Source organism: Misgurnus anguillicaudatus, chromosome 18 (assembly GCF_027580225.2).
Source record: "Misgurnus anguillicaudatus chromosome 18, ASM2758022v2, whole genome shotgun sequence".
NCBI lineage: Eukaryota > Metazoa > Chordata > Actinopteri > Cypriniformes > Cobitidae > Misgurnus > Misgurnus anguillicaudatus.
Genome location: NC_073354.2, coordinates 32,399,041 through 32,416,147, shown reverse-complemented (window position 1 = coordinate 32,416,147; position 17,107 = coordinate 32,399,041). Strand labels below are relative to the sequence as shown.

The 17,107-nt window shown below is 37.9% G+C and overlaps 2 protein-coding genes across 2 annotated transcripts in view; both read right to left on the bottom strand.

The window, feature by feature from the left end:
* igf2r (insulin-like growth factor 2 receptor) overlaps window positions 1–3,319 on the bottom strand; it is a 50,035-nt gene extending 46,716 nt beyond the window's left edge. The window contains exons 1-2 of the mRNA XM_073856324.1: window positions 3,058–3,319; window positions 2,589–2,728 (exon numbers count right to left, since the gene is read on the bottom strand). Coding sequence (XP_073712425.1) covers window positions 2,589–2,728; window positions 3,058–3,191 — 274 coding nt within the window. The 5' untranslated portion in view covers window positions 3,192–3,319. The remainder of the gene's footprint in view (window positions 1–2,588; window positions 2,729–3,057) is intronic.
* A 1,016-nt stretch (window positions 3,320–4,335) lies between these two features.
* tdrd15 (tudor domain containing 15) lies at window positions 4,336–16,687 on the bottom strand. The gene is given in 5 exon segments (XM_073856322.1): window positions 4,336–4,365; window positions 7,886–12,042; window positions 12,044–13,348; window positions 15,987–16,080; window positions 16,556–16,687. Coding segments are annotated over 4 exon segments (5,484 nt in total). The 5' UTR covers window positions 15,995–16,080; window positions 16,556–16,687; the 3' UTR covers window positions 4,336–4,351.
* Window positions 16,688–17,107: the final 420 nt, after the last annotated feature.

Genomic DNA, 17,107 nt, shown 5'->3' with positions numbered 1-17,107 from the left:
GAACGTGCTCAATGTTGTCCGTGACATAATTTATAGTAGGGCTGTGCAAAAAAAATCGGCTGCGATTCTCATGTGCGCTTCATCAGTAATGCCGGTTCCATGATTATTATTAAATCGCCATCACCTGCTTTCAGATGGAGGGGCATTTACTACACATACATATTTCACAGAAAAGCTAGGCAAAATCAACTCTGATAATCTATGTGATAATATATGCCGCTCCATTACTACTAATCAAGAAACCAGCTTTAGTGATGAAACATGCATTAAAATCGTAGAGGTAGATTTTTTTTGCACAGCCAGAATTTATAGCATGAAGCATAGCCTGTTTTTCTTTAAGTGTCATTTAAAGTGTCATGAATATCAACACCACATTTTTTGAGATGTTAACTGATATAAATGCGTTGCACATCACTTAAAAAAATAATAGCCCTCACAAAATATATTACACTGTCTTTATTTAAACACATTAATCTCAGCCCACAGATGTTTGCCTTACTGTCATATTCAACTACAGCACCAGCTGCTTGATAACTGTGACCTACTTACGATAAAACACAAATAAACTGCTGCTGTAACACAATATAATACCAGGACAAACATGTACACAGACTACACTATATAGTAAAAGGTATTAAGATGCCTCTTCTAAAAAAGATGTTTCTGAGTACTTTTTTCCTGACTGGGTCATTGCATTATATCCTGTAGGATTAGGATTTGTGCTCACTGAAATAACTAAAGTAGTTAAACCTGTTTATTAGAAGTGGGCGTATCAAAACGTTTGTCCAAATAGTGTACATAAATAACCTAAAATGAAGTGAAGAACGAGAAGAATGTGACTCAAGATGTGTTACGGTGAATCACGCGTCTAAATGTCAAGCGCAGTTACAAACCAACCAAGACGTGAGGCTGCAACGTAGGTTTAACTACAATCAACTGTTTAAACAAATGTCTGCACAGCATGACACACAGTTATAAATAGACATTTCACATGACTTCTACAAAATAAACTACTTTTGCTTTTGCTTCAAGGGCACTTTATATAAAATGTAAAAACTATCACATATGACTCAATACATGTTCAAAAAGGAAAATCAATATGTGCTGGTTATTTTTATATGGTCACGTGATTACATCATGGCATGTGATGCAACAGCCTCCCAAACCCCATTGTAAATGTAAATCTCGAGATAATATAATCACACAAAGAGTTGTTATTGGTCGGAATAGTTGATGGGTCATTGTCATACGGAGGTCAGCTGACATGTTTTTTTTTAAGACCAAACAATCCAGTGCTTTGTGTGTTTAAAGGTGCTGTGCAAATTTAAACAACCATGAAATATCACTGCCTGTGTTGCAAGGTCATTAACAATTGTGAAGACAGAAAGTAAGAACTGTTAACTTCCTTGTGAAGTTCTAGATCAAATACAAGTCAATACTTCCTTCTTTATCCAAAAGAATAACATACTTTACACTAGACTGATATGACAAGAAATGGTAAAAACCACATGGCCTAATGTTTATAAGTAGGGATGCACCGATATGGACATTTTGGCCGATACCGATAACCGATCATTCTTTATATTTGGGGGCCGATAACCGATATATATATAGGCCAATAAATATTAATATTATTTCACAATATATATATATATAGGCCGATAAATATTCATATTATTTCACAATGAAAAACTCCCAGACTGCGGACATCTTGTCTTTGCGCTAGACTAGCATACTCTTCTTAAGCCCGCAACACGTGTCATCTTCGTGCTATGTCACAGAAAGCACCAATCAAAACTCCACATGGCCAGCAATGAGCAAGTGAAGTGGTTCAACAAACCAAAATAATCCAGCATTTATCGGCTTTCATTTATCTGCCTTATTTTGCTATCAGACCGATAACATTAAAAATAAGCAGTTATCGGCCGATAACAATATATCGGCCGATATATCGTGCATTCCTATTTATAAGGATGAATCTCATTAGAGGAAAAGGAAATCATATGCATCAATACATTTGTATGCATAATACAGGTAAACAATTTCTAAGTACTGATGTTTAAAAGGGTGACACACATTATTATTATAAAAAACGGCATTTGATCAAATGTAAAGGGAGTACAAAATACTGTAGTACCATAAAACTAAGCATTTTAATAATTTACTTGAACATTTTGCACGTCACAATGCATTGGTTCCTTAAACGCAATACAATTGAAGTCTTTTCGGTTTTCACTTCACTTCAGGTGTGCAATATGACCCTGGCATTATCTTGCCATTTTTTTATTTATCCACCCATAATTATTTAATGTAGTCACTCTCTCATGTAGACCATAATAAAATGATTATATTAAGTCTTGTACATATGGTAAGATCAAGACCATTTGTTATCCTAACCACTAAAGAATCAATTCTCCAATCAATTTAGTTGAATCATAAATCAATGCCATAACATTCAGATAAAACCCCACACTTGGTAAGGTCACATATAAGACAAAATAGTCAAATGCATCCTATAGGTACAGTATAGCCTGTAAATGCTTTTGGATGTGCATCATGCAACCCTGAAACTGATGCATTGCACTTACCTACTGACTTCTTCTGTCCATTTGTAAGGTTTTGAGCACAAACAGCACTGTCTTTTCCACAACCCGTGTTTGGTGAGGATTCACAAAGCTTCAGTGTGTATCTCACATTGCTGTCCTGGTCAATGGCCTCCCATTTGTAACTTTAAAGCAAACACACACACACTTTTAAGTTTTGCATGAGCTCTCATGGTAGTTTTATGATTGTTTATGACCCATACGCTCCATATAGATCCAGCTATTAGATATCTGCCTACCTTAAAAACAAGCATAAACTCTTCTCAGGTTGTAATGCATTAAACACATAGGCTAATGCTAAAAAACCATAACTAGCTCTCAAAATGTCAACAAAACTTTCATGCACGATCTAGATCATATATAAACACAAACATATGTGGCCTAACACAAGTGTTCGTATGCTATACATCATAAATGAATAACATAAGCAATTTGTTTGTTTATTAGCTCTTACCTGCACAGATCCTGGTACCATGGATCAACCGAGCCCGCTGATGAAGGGAAATACTGAAGCAGTATGAACGCAAAAATTACAGTAGTACAGATTTGACGAAGGAGTGCCGACATACAAATGCGTAAATGAGCCATGTTTTACATTAGTCAATAAATTAATGCGCACGGTTCGACATGATACAGCAGTCCTGACTGATTACTAATCATCGCCGTGTAGCAGGAACCACTTGCGGTCACATGACGAGAGGCGCGTGGTGCTGATCACGTGGTGCGTTCGTCCAGAAGATGGGCGGGGCAGTGACGTCACGCGAGCACAAAAACGTTTAAAAAAATAAAAATATTTTTTATTTTAATACTTTAAGTTGTTTAGATTATACATATATAATATATTTGAGTGGTTAAAACTGTCCGTTCCGCCATAAGCCCCCAAAACCCTTATTGTACGTGCTTATTGTACTGTATAACTTTACTGCACTACCAATTATTTTCTAATATTTTTAAACAATATCTGAAAATGGTTCGTCGGTACAAAAATTTGCCATTCTATAATATGTAAAAAAAAAATACTGTGCGTTATTAATGTATGTCAGGATGGCCGTTCAGGTCGCAGTCTCTCTGGAGGCGTGGGTTCGAATCCCACTTCTGACAACAACTTTTCCACCGTCAGCTCGTAATATTGTTTTATTGTGTGTTCTTACAGTACACATATTCACAACAAGTCAAACTAAAATAATTAATCTTTCAAAATGAAATTACAAAGTAAAGCTTTGCTGGTGACTGAACTTTGCTGATCTTTAGAAAGGAATCATAAGCATCAATGAACTACTTATACAATTCATCATACATGAACAATATTTGTATGTTTATTTGTCGGTTTATAGAAAAAAATTGCCAAAAAGCTTGTAGGTTTGTAGTCTGATTCATAATAAGAATAGTATGAGGTAAAGATCGATAGTATTTCAACAACATGTTCGTTACTTGCATACCAAGGGAACCAATAAAAAACAAACATACGGTAATCTATAAAACAAGACAGACTATTTTTATAGAACACAGTGCTGCTTTTACAACATCCAAACTGGAAAGTCTGAAAACAAATCAACTGATATAAAATACTTGATTATAAACAAAAATGACTCCCAAACTAGAACTGGACTTGGCAAGTTTCTTTCTAAAAAGAAAGAAAACAACAGGAAAATGTAATGAATCTATAAAGATTATATAAAGACTATAACTGTTCTGGACTCTACAGTGCTGCAGTCATTTTATCCATACTCACAAATTACAACGCCTTCTCACATCAGTGAACCTAAAAATGAAAAACACAAAAAAAATTATATTTTAATTATATTCTATAAATTATATTACATAAATTAGTGTTTCACTACAAAATGAAATGTCATTGCATGGAAATGGTTAAGGGTTAAAATGATTGCATAGTAAATTTATCCCAACACCATTGTTCTATATTATTTAAAAAAAAATACATTTTAATAACTTAAAGCTTTGTCAATATGTGAAGTGTTTGGCTACTTTATTATCAATCGTGTAATCTTTTATTAATTACGTTTACTAAAAAATTATCCATTCTCCAAAAGATTTGTTCATAGGCTCTTTCTGTCAGTTACATTGCTTATCCAGTAGGTGGAGACAAGCGAGTGTTTTATGATGAGCGAGTCATGGGCCGTTTCTAAATCTGAAGGCTGCAGCTTCCTGAGGTTGCATTTCTTGGCTGCATTATATACAAATGGGGGGGGGGGGTTAATGCTATTTAATGCATTCTGACTTATTACCACAGTTTAAGAGTTCTAACCCTCATGCTAAACATAAGCAAAGTGTCAAAAAAGCATCTTAGCTTGGACAGAGTATTTCTGGGCCAAACTCACGCCTCCCTTTTCCTACAAGTTTCGGAAAGTTTTTTTTCAAACAAGGGTATCCATTGACCCCATATTCCTTTTAATGGGCCTTTATCCCCAGAAAAGCATGCCGGCCCTGCACGTCAAGTGACAGCAAGCATTAGTATTGCTCCAGCAAGTAGAAGTCACCGGTATCACTGCAAAGCACGCAACAACTTTGTTTTATAAAGATGGTTTGATAAAAGTGTGTTTTTGGATTTAGGAAGAAAACCTTATTTAGCTTTCCCTGTCTTAAGACAACAATGAATGCAGTTTTTCCGGACAGCAACGTAATTGCGAATGGGTTTATGTTTGTTCCCTGGCTGCATTTCGGAGAGGATTGCTTTACAAACAAGGCTCAGTTTGCCACTTGTTTACAACTAGGGATGCACCGATACCACTTTTTCCATCTCCGATCCGATTCCGATACCCGAATTCTGAGTATCGGCCGATTCCGATACCTGCCGATCCGATACTACTGTATTTTTCTTGAGCAATTTAAATTACACACAGACACACACACGCACACAGACACACACACACACACACACACACACACACACACACACACACACACACACACACACACACACAGACATACACTATATAAATGTCTAAATCTAGCATAATATAATTATATTATATATAATTATACTTTTAAATTAAAAACCAATAATTTTAAATGATTTACAAGTTACAAGAACATTAGTAATTATTAACCATGGCAGTGTTTAGGAGAAAATAAAATAGGCACGTTTGATCAAATAAGTATGCTAAATATATTTTCCTTAATTGCGCAAAAAGTCACAGTAAAAAAGCTTTAGTGTGCAGATGGTTATTTTGGGAATTATGCACTTAACCGGACCTTTTATGCACATTTCGGGTGCAGAATTGATGCGCCTAAATCATATTAAGTGCGCATTCTGCGCAATACTGTGCAGCATTGATGCTCTAGAAGCGTCCTCACACTCGCATGGGAATCCTCGCTCCACAATGGAAAGCTAAGTTCATAACTATTAAAACACAAAGAGATTTGATGCATCGTGTGCTCAGCACATACTGAATTGCATCCATCCAACAACTTACTGAGACTTTATAAAATAAGATCTTTAAAACAGCCTGTAGTTATTGAGGGTTCGTGTGTTGAATGACGCGTTTCATCCGTCTGCTTCACCTGTGAATCCTCAGCACATAGTGAATTGCATCCATCCAACAGCTTACTGAGACTTTATGAAATAAGATCTTAAATAAAGCCTAACGTTACAGTTATTGTGTGTGTTATTGTGTGTGTGCCTGTGTTGAATGACGCGTTTTTATCCGTCCGCTTCTCATCAGTGGATTAACTCAGTTTGCAAGTAAGTTACAGTGTTTCTGTGAACATGAATATTTTTAAATGTGCGTTTGTTCCTTCACATGAAGCTATTGAGTGTAAGATGACTTTGATTATAGTGCATAAAAACGTTTATGGTGCTTTTATAATACTTTGACGTTTTAATCGCTTGTCAGTGACAACCATGGGTAACGCGCAGTATCGGAATTGGATCGGTCCTGTTAGTCCGATATCCGATCCAGCAAAAAATGCCGGATCGGCCCCGATACCGATCCAGAATATCGGATCGGTGCATCCCTATTTACAACTGATGGAGCAGTCCCAATTTGAAAGACGTTTTAAATCTTGTGTGTTTAGGAGTTGCAACCACAGGCGTAAGTAAATCAAAATCTCACATGTTTTGTTTGCAATCGGTGCATACGTGCATGTAATGTAAACAACACGAAAAACAGCAAACATTTTCCGCCTCAGTTGGCACTGCACTTACGACATTTACACCTTTTAAACGGGCAAATGCAGAAAAAAATACATCAAGATTTACATAGCATTTTTTTATTAAATAGCTGTAGGGCTGGACCAGAATATTTGAATATTCGTTCCATGGGTTGACATTCGATTTTCATTTTTGAGATTCGAATATTTATATAAAATATTTTTCAGCGTTAATGCAGAGTTTTTGCCAAGAAGGAAGTGCGCTTCACGATCCCGCTTTATAGGTGGCGCAGAGAGACCAACATCCATAGCCAACAGCCACTAAACGCCACCAGTGGAAGATCGCCTCAAACGGAAAACCTGCTTTGGCATTCACGCTAATAATGTTGTAAATAACGTTCAGTTTCTTGCAAAAACTGATTGATTTGCTTCACAAGACGTCAATATGTCACACGAAGTTATGGGGGATTACTTTTGTATTGGATATATATGCTTTAGCTCTTAAAGTGTGCGGATCGGTTGACTTGCATGACGGAGCACTGGGGTTTCTGCAAAACATCTTCATTATTGTTCTACTGATGAAAAAACATATTGGATGGTGTAAGTGTTATAAATAAACTTGATTTTGAAAGTATGCTACCGTTTTATTACAGTTTGTTGAACTTCATTCATTTATTTTCGTTGTTTTATTTAAATGGCGTACCCTTTACGATGTCAGTAATTACTGTGCTGTTAATTTCTGATACGGGAATGTTTGTTTGTTAGAAAAATATTAGGCTACCTTATTAAAAGTAATGCTCTTGTGTTTTGTTTCACTAATGCTGTTCTCGCAGGACGCGTGACAAGCACGCCGCTTCCGGCTTGCGCTGTTCTGTAGTATTTTTAAAGTTTATTAATTCTAAACGTGTCACATGTCCATATTGCACGAAAAAAAGGCACTACACTCTACAAAAAAAAACAGGTAAAGGGTTTTAATATTATTTAAAAAGCATGAAGTTGGTTTAAAACAGAGCAAAGGTTAGAAAAGCATGCTTTGCTAAATAAATTAATAAAAAGATTTATTATTTTTCCTCACAGAATTTAAATAACAATGACATTTCATTTTTCATGCTTTGTATGATAGTCTGTGTAATACAAAAAATTAAATTAAATAACATAAAAAAGTTACTTACAGGGTTTGGTACCACCAGCTGATGGGCTCAGATTTGCTTCCACAGGTCCAGGCTCATCACAACTGCTTTCTTGATCCCCATCAGAATCTTGATATGATTTGAGATCAAATGTTGATTCATTTGATGCATTTTTCCTCGAAAGGTTCTCCCTCGGGTGACATTCTTCTTCACACGGTTGCTCTGTCATCTCAATCTCTTGCTGAAATCTGATTCCAAGCATATTATCAATATACATGGCATGGCCTGCGTCTACCAACAGCTTAGCAAGATTTTGGTTTCCAGTGGTAATGTCCACCTCCCACTGAGTCTCAGACACAAACTGTCTGAAGCGTATCTGAAGGTTCCTATGACACATACAGTTCTGGAAGAAGATGATGGCCTCATCAGACCAGTCCTGACCATTAGGTTGGACTCCCCTTAGCATACAGTGGTAGGTGACCTTGGGTAATCGAGCAAGATCCTCGGGAAGTTGTTTAAGCTTGCTAATATCCTGCTTTGATAAGACTGCATATTGCCCATGGTCAATCAAGTTGATAAGCGCAGATGTTAAATCGCACTGAACTAGTTCTGCTCTGCGCCATTTTTGCAACTCTCCCAATTTCACCAAACAGCTCGAACCAGGAATGAAATGACCTTCAGGTAAAGGCATCAACACTTCTGGAAGGTTCTCAAGAATGGCTGACACGGTTTCTAGGATTAAAAGATCATCTTCAAGAACAATGTAAAACTCAGCCGGGGTGGTGACTGCAGATGCAAATCCTTTATAGTCAATGTTCATTTGGACAGGTGCGTGACGTAGAGTCCGTTTCTGGTCTGCATGATCCTTACTGCTTTTTGGAGAAGTATTTGGTAAGGGAAGCTGGCTATCAACAGCAGGCAACTTAACATTTTTCATGGATTTGCTTTCTTTTACATCTTGCTGAGAAATCTTAGCACTCATTGGTGACCTACCAGAGGATTTAATAGCATTTGAATTACTAGTATTTCTCTGGAACATTTTTGCACATTTCGTTGCTGAAGTGCTTGGGACAGATTTTTGTTTGGAAATGACCAACGGCTCTGGTTTTGGAACAACCTGTGTTTTTCTTATGAATTGCCTCCTTGAAAACCATTTTGACTTCTCAGAAGTGGCTGCCTTAATATGTGGCTGCGTTGCAAAAGTCTGATTGGTTTTGAATTCAAGTTTGTTTTTTTGCTTGACTGATTTGTTTCTTTGTTGGACTGAGGTCCCGGTGTTAGTCTTGAGCATGTGAACATTACTGTCATACTTTTTGGTTTTATCTTGGGACACTGTTGGATTTTTGTCGTAAACTTTTAATGGCGACACTGCCTCTTTTTTTTGATCGCCATTATGCGTGTGGCCACCCTCGTGAACCCGAATGTTCACTTTCCATGAATTTCCAAGCTTTTGAGTATACTCGACCATTAAAGTCTTACCGACCGCTTCTTTGATAAATGCCACATCGTTTGAAGAGTGAGGTTTTGCAAGAATGCAAAGTATGCTCAATCTGGGCTGAGACAAAACTGCAGAGGTTAGCACATGAACATTGTTTCTGTCAACAATTGCAGTATTACCATAGTCGACAAATTCAACCTGTAGTTGGTCAGAGACTAACACTTTAGTGACGACAGCTCTGTACAAAGCCATGTCTTCCTTATACTCGGCAACAATGAGATCTCCTACTTTCACTTCTGACGTCACACGTTTCATGTTATCTTTGAAGACAGTACTGTTTAGTTCCTCGCACATTTGAAGGATGCTTGGTTCATCGTCTTCCATCTGGATGAAGAAGGAACTATCAGATTTGCAATGAGAGATGAAGCCCACACCTCTAGAACCTGGTTTAATTTTAGTATCAGGAAGATCGGCAAGCTTCGGCAGGTTTGGATGAACAGGTACCACTTTTGGAGAAGCTTTACGTCGTTCCGCCTGTACCGTTGCTTTATTTGGTGCTTTGTGTTCTGTTTTTGGAGTTTTTGTTGGTTTTGAAGTTTGTTTGCCACCCAGATTGACCTTCTTACACCTGCTTTCTTTGGCATTGACTTCTTTGCCCGAATCCCCAACGTTCGCTGCTTCTTTCTGAGGATCAAACGCAGGATCACTTGCAGACTGATGACATTCTTTCATACTGTAAGTTGCAATGAGCGCTCTGACTTTTTCATTGATGTGCACATTATTACCATCATACAAATCACAAACAAAATGTCCACTATTGTCTCTTGTCACGAACTTGGCCTTAACAGATTTGTTGAGAAAGGCCGTCTCAAGCCACGCATTGACTTCCGGCAAGTGTTCACACTCCGGAATATCAAAAAGGCTGCATCTCAAAGCCAGCATGGGTGTCATTAGCAACTCAGATGCTCTTCTGGGAATGGGCATAACGTTAATTTTTTCAGCAATTTGTTTATCGCCATAATCGACGAAGAACACGCTCAGGTGCTTATGAGACTGGATAGGTTGTGTCATAGCTCTGTACCACTGGCCATCGCAAAAATATCGTGCCAAACAAACATTACCACTGCAGTCCTCAGACGTGGTAGACAACAGCTGACTTTCTTCAGCAACTCTCTCCATCAGCTTATCAATGATCTCTGTATTTCTGTTTAGCTGAAAATAGATTTCCCACGGACTGCAGACATGAGTAACGTACACCTGTTCTTCGCTTCCAGAGCTCACATTGAAGGAAGAGTACACAAAAGAGCGAGGATACATGGATGAATCGAGCTGCTTCAGAGTTTGTATTTCCACAGCGAAGCCTTTTTCCACAAGGTATGCTGTGGCCTGCTGAAACTGATTATGGATGTTGACCACATTGATAACACCTATACCTTGCTCGTAAAGCTGAGAATTGATTTGGCATATTATTTCGCTTGAATCATCCGACATAAAATCCCTGAAGAACTTACATGCTTCTACGCTCCATGCATCTCCTGCAGCAGGTTCAGTCAGGTTTAAGCTGCATCTGAATGCTTGTTCCTGAAGTTCAAAGAACTGTGGTGCAAGAGCTCGAAGGTTTGCCATCCTTTCCTTTAGGACTACGCCAGAGTCAACCAGAATCACGTACATGTCCTGGTTGTCTTTTCTTAACACGCATGCTCTGTGCCATCTGTCATCCCGTGGAGATTTTACAGCACAACATACTGCCGGGGGCTCGTACACAACAGTGTAAGTTTGGTAAAATTTCTGCAACTCCTCCATCATTTTTTCCAAATCCCCTTTTGTGCTCTTGTTTTGGCACCAAAAGTCTGATGGGGAATTAACGTTTGAACAAATGACATTTACTTGACATCCAGGTTTCAAAGGGATTGCTTTGAAAGTCTCTGTGGAAATGACCTTTGATTTTGTCCTTTCATTAGGAGTTTGTCTTTCGACGTATGTCTCTTTTGCACATTCTTGTTTCATTCTTGAATATGTGTTGCAGCGTAGGCTCCCCAGATAAGGGTGCTTCACATTTTTTTTCTTATTTTAAGCCTTTCCCTTGACTTCAGGTTGCCTCTTCATGTCAACAGACACTGATGCTGGGTTATATTTCCAATACTCCGCCATATTTGATGCTGTTAAGATTTCTGCAATACTCCTTCCATTTTCCTCTCCTTGCTCAAACAGGTCAACAATGGATTTACCATTTTTCCTGTGAATGACACGAACCAGCAGGGTTTTATTTGATGTGACTTGCCTAAAGAAATCAGACGCTGCGGTCGTCCAGGTATCCTCAATCGGAGAGACATGCGCTAGAGCACAATTCACTGCATATTCCTGTTGAACAGCAAACTTCTTGGGAAGTTTCTTAATTAACATGCCTGGCACTTTTTCAGTGTTCCCGAAGTCAATGAAAAAAACTTCAGCACCATTTTCCAAAGTGTCTACCACAAGAGCCCTGTAATAACTCATGTCCATTTCATACATGGCACAGCAAAGAGCACCAGGAACTGGGTCTTCAAAGATCTCCTCATTCAACTGTACTTTGCTGAAGTAATCACTAATTTCCTTCATCATCTCCTCAAACTTAGAGTTTTGTTCTTTGGTCCTAATCCAGAAATGTTTTGGATTCTGAACGTGCACTACGTATCCTTCAAACAGAGCACCGCTTTGTATTGCTTGATTTGAAGCAGAATCAGATGTCTGGACCTTTTTTGTCTCTGCAGCGTACAACTTTACTCTCACTGACATGTGGTTTAATATTGTCAGTTTGCACTACTGGTGCCTTTGACGAAATCTCAGTTGTGCTCAAAGTGACCAAGTAGAAGTTTTGATCTTTGCAAAAGCTGTCTATTGAAACCTTGAAAGTTCCTCCCAGCAATGCATGCTTGAGAGTCTCCAGCTGCTGTTCTTTAATGCCATCATCTTGCCCAACCAGGCATGAAAGTGAACATGGTACAGCCATGATTGGTGTGGAGTGGAATTCGGACGTCAACTGAAGGATGTTTTCCACTTTTACTGACTCACAATATCCACTGTCAACAAACAAGACTCTCACATGGGAGTTCACAGGTAGGCACTGCACAACCCCTCTATGCCATTTCTCATCCTTCCCTTTCACCGCACACAGCAACCCTAGGTTTTCAAGGGCCTTGTTGCTTAAGCTACCACTGCAAGACTCGCATACATGTGCTAATTTCTGGGCCATTTCTTGCGCGTCCCTTTCCATGGAAGTTAAACGACAGTAAAACAGACCAGGGTTTACAGCTGCTGTTAAAATCATTTCTGCTCTTTGGCCAACTTTCAGCTTTGGGCCATTAAGAGAAAGAATCTCTTCAAAGCCCGGTAGGTTTGAAGATTTAAGACAGTATTCCTGCCCTGTTTGCTTTTCAATCAAGAGATCTGGGACAGACTCATTGCTTTGCTGAATTGGAACCTCAATTAGCAACTCAACCAGTAACAGAAATGTACTGGTGTCGACATGTCTGGCCAGTTTCAGTTTCAACAAGTCACTTTTAATGTCAGGAACCTCGAGAATGAGTACTTGGTATGGCAGACGAGCATGGATGTACCCGTTGATCTGACTGCCTATCAAGGATGAGAAATAATTCTCGGTCAAACTGTTCCATCGTTTCTGGACCGGCAGTATGTTGGCAAAGAAACCACAGACGATCTTTGGTGGGAGCATCAGAAGTGTGTCGGATAGCATGGACAAATGTTCAGGTCCGACGGTGAGAATATCTCCGTGATCCAGCAAAAACACGTCAAACAAATCATTTTCTTTGTGTTGGACTCTTCCTCTGTACCAGCGATCAGATTGTGGCTCTTCTACCAAGCAAAGCTCTCCAACCTGAAGTGAAACTTTGGTCTTCACTGCATTTTGAATTTCAACTTGTAAAATGTTGTAGTCTAATTCACAGATGGTCAAATATTGACCCTGGAAGTGAACCAGCGTGTCATTGGGATTGCAGTCAATGTGTGTCACCTTCAGCTCCACTGGCCACAATGCACATGGTGCAAGAAACTTTGATTCTTCTTTAGACCTAAAATAAATAAAACAAAAGTCTTAACATTTATGAAGCATGCACCAGGCATGTCACACACATCTTAAAAAAGTGACAGCAGGAAGCTGGCATTGTAGGTCATAAACCCCGCCCTCTAAATGTAAACGGATGGGAAATCAAATTAAACACTTGAAAATCTAATTTCAAATAACATTTTGCTATTGTTTTATTTGTGTCTTATCAAACTGATGTAGTTTAAGTGTTCATTTTAATAAGTTTGGTTTCAGTTAGTTATAAGATGCTATTAAAAAGGATTTGATTTGTCTGTCTGTGATTGAGTCAAATGGGAATATGGGCGGGATCTTGATACCATGACACCACTTTACGACCACTACTGAGCAGACTCTTGTTCGGCGACTTTTACATTCTGTAAAAAGGTCCGGAGAAATTACCTCAGGTAAAACTAATCCAGTGCGAATAGACCAGCTGTAAATATACAGGTAAATTCCGTCATTTCCTGTTAATTAGCGGGTTTCTTTTAAATATAAAATCACTTAAAAAAGCATTTACTTGCGTTCTAGGTGTAAAAACAAGTCAGTGGCAAGTCAGTTCCTGAATAACACGACACAAACTCAAAAAAAGTAAAAAAGTGTCAAATTTACTTCTTAGAGGCACGGAAATGTTTCTGAAACTGACGTTCTCCTCAAACTGAAATTAAACACAGTGTTTCGCGTTTTCCTCGTCTGTGTCATGTTGTTTGCAGATGTGATATCAGGAAGCAAGGTAATGTGCGCGTGACGACGAGAGGTGACGCGATGCGCAAACGAGTTACCCCTCCCACTTCTGAATGTTTTACTGAGATTTCTAATCCCGTCCGAATTGACCATTAATATTACAGACGTCCTGTGGAAAAATTACATTACGCCATCTACCCATGTAAAACTAATCCCGTCCGAATAGGGCTATTGTTAAATATTTTTACAGTCTATCCCAGGTGAAAAAGCTAACCCTAACCTTAAAGTAACATTTTCGCACACTAATTTTGTAGTTAATATACAAAAAAAATAGTACTTAATTTAGTACTTCTTAAAATGTACTTAAGATTATCTAAGTGTCCTTCACTGTGCTATTTTAAGACACCATGAATATGAACTAAAATGCACTTTTAACATACTATCTCTGTATTAAAAAATGTATTTAGTTAACACTTTTATTAAACTTGACCTCAACTTTCATACAAAGATGGGTTCAAGTTTACTACAAGTGGTACCTAAATACAGTTTTTAAATACATTTTTAGCCCATTTTAGTTCACATTTATGGTGTCTCAAAATAGCACAGTGAAGTACACTAAGATGATTTTAAGAACACCGTAAGAAGTACTAAAGATCAATCTTTAGTATATTAAGTACAAAATTAGTGTGTGAAAATAAAGCACTTTAAGTACACTATGGAAGTGTACTACTTTTTCACCTGGGATAGCATGCACTACCTAACGTGTTAAAATGACAGACGAAAAACCCTTCACAAAAAGTGTATTTGTAGAAAACTTTTATAAGTAAAACTACAAAAGTGTTGCTAGTAAGCAAAGACATTAATAAACAGAAGTAGGAATATTGAGGTTCTTTCCGAATATGCAATTATGATATATCCAATTATTTTCAATTAATTATTAATCGAATGAAATTTGTAATCAACCGAAACCACCACTTTCGTGTTTAAAGAAACACCGAGGGGTCTATACATAAATTCAAATGGTTTCAAAATAAAAAAATTATTTTACATAATTGCCGTTTTTGTCGCTGTGCATAATGCATGCAACAACAAACGTACCTTCAACACAAAAATCTTTACTTTTACTTTGTTACCCTGTGCGGCGTAACGTTCCTTCGTTACTGTATTTTAAGTCATTACGAAATGTGTATTTTATTTTAAAATTGGTAGTTTTTTTACACATGAAACATGAACACATTATATTGTGCACTATAAACACAATTATAGCTTCAAAAACAGAACGAACGGGACTCATTTTAGTTGATTCTTAACAAAGTATTGCAAAAGTATTTTGCGTCTATTCTTTACAAAGAAAACATTTTGAATTGGTTCGCGAATCAGTTTGAATGAATTGTTCAGTTCGTTTCATAAACTGAATCGTCTAATGTGATTTTTTACTTTTATCAAGAAACACACAAAACATAAAGAGGCATGGTGTTGAGTTGGATATGAATCTACTATTTCTATTTACTAAAAGCAAAACTTCACATGTGTACTATTTGCCCACCATTATATGTGACCTGTTTGCCATCAGACACAACGCGTGCAACCTTCAAAAATACTGTATACACTTGAAGCACAGAATGAAGAAAATCCATCAATGATTGATGTCTGATTAGCTATATATTGTACTGTATGTTTAGATATAAGTGCTTCTCACAAAACACAAATGACATGAGATTTACAACATGAGAACTTTTATATTTCACGTAAGTGTACACTAGCAATGTCCTCAGACCATCATAGTGTGTCAAGAGTAACTAGTAACTCGCTACTTGAGTATTCTTTTTCATTGTATACTTACTTTGTAAAATCATGAATTTTACTTCTACTTGAGTAGTTATTTGTACTTTTACTTAAGTAACCTCTTGACCACCTCTGATAGATTTAAAGTAAATCCTTACCTCTCCATTTGACCACAGCTCTAATCTAACCATGAAGTCTTGGTAAACGTTCATCCAATGAGCACATGTCTGCCATCTGGAGGTGGTCAACACACTGATGAGGTTTACAAAAATGAATTTATATAACGTTACAGACAAACACAAAAATTTGCAAATAACGTTACCACCAAAGATTTGTTATATTACGAATATCTTTAAGTTACAGAAAATAAAAAGGTAGTGACCTCGTGCAGTCTTGCATCTGCAACGATGGTAAGTACCACACAGCATTGTAGTTTGATTATATTACCAAGATTAAAAATTATACTAACGATACAATTCGGAACTGCATTCATGCTTTACACAAAGTCTATCGTCAAATAACGTTTTACAGTACCAATATCAATTGCATCGATATCAATCGCGTATATAATCATTTTTGCATTGCTTTTAACTGAGCTGTATTACGGGAACGACAGTTAATGTGTAATTCCATAGACGTACATAGTATTTCTTGTCTACCAATGTATTTAAAACATAACTATTTAATTATAGGTAGCGTTATTTAAACTGTCATAAAATATTTTTACCTTGACGTACGAGTACGACATCTCAACTCAGCACGCGCTTCTTGTCTGCCACCGCTGAAATGTAGGTGTATATCCAACTTTACGCGGGGTTGCGCAGACATTACAGTATGACATCACAATGCCGCGAGAGCGATTCAAGAGCAGATGTTTCATATGCTTTCGATTCGCTCTCGCGGTACTTTGATGTCATTGGCTTGTCAGTTTGCGCGGCACAGTATGAAGGCGAACACACCTACCGTTTGGGCTGTGCACGTGCTCGAACAAACCTATAGGTGTGTTCGACATCGGCTGTGGCTGGATGTAACCGATCGGCGAGATTAGCCGCGTGCAGGCGGGGAGGAGCTGAAAACGGAGACGTGAAGTCGGACGCGCTGTGGTTTCCGTAGCTTGCTGCATTTACGTCAGGCATGGCTGATCACGTGCCGTTTGGTTGCTTAATCGCATTAAACATGATTTGTAAGATGTAAACTACATAAAAAGTGAATTATACTGTTTTGAATGTCCGTGTATGAGCATGAGTGGAACTGAAGAGGCTTACAGCAGTGTTTTACA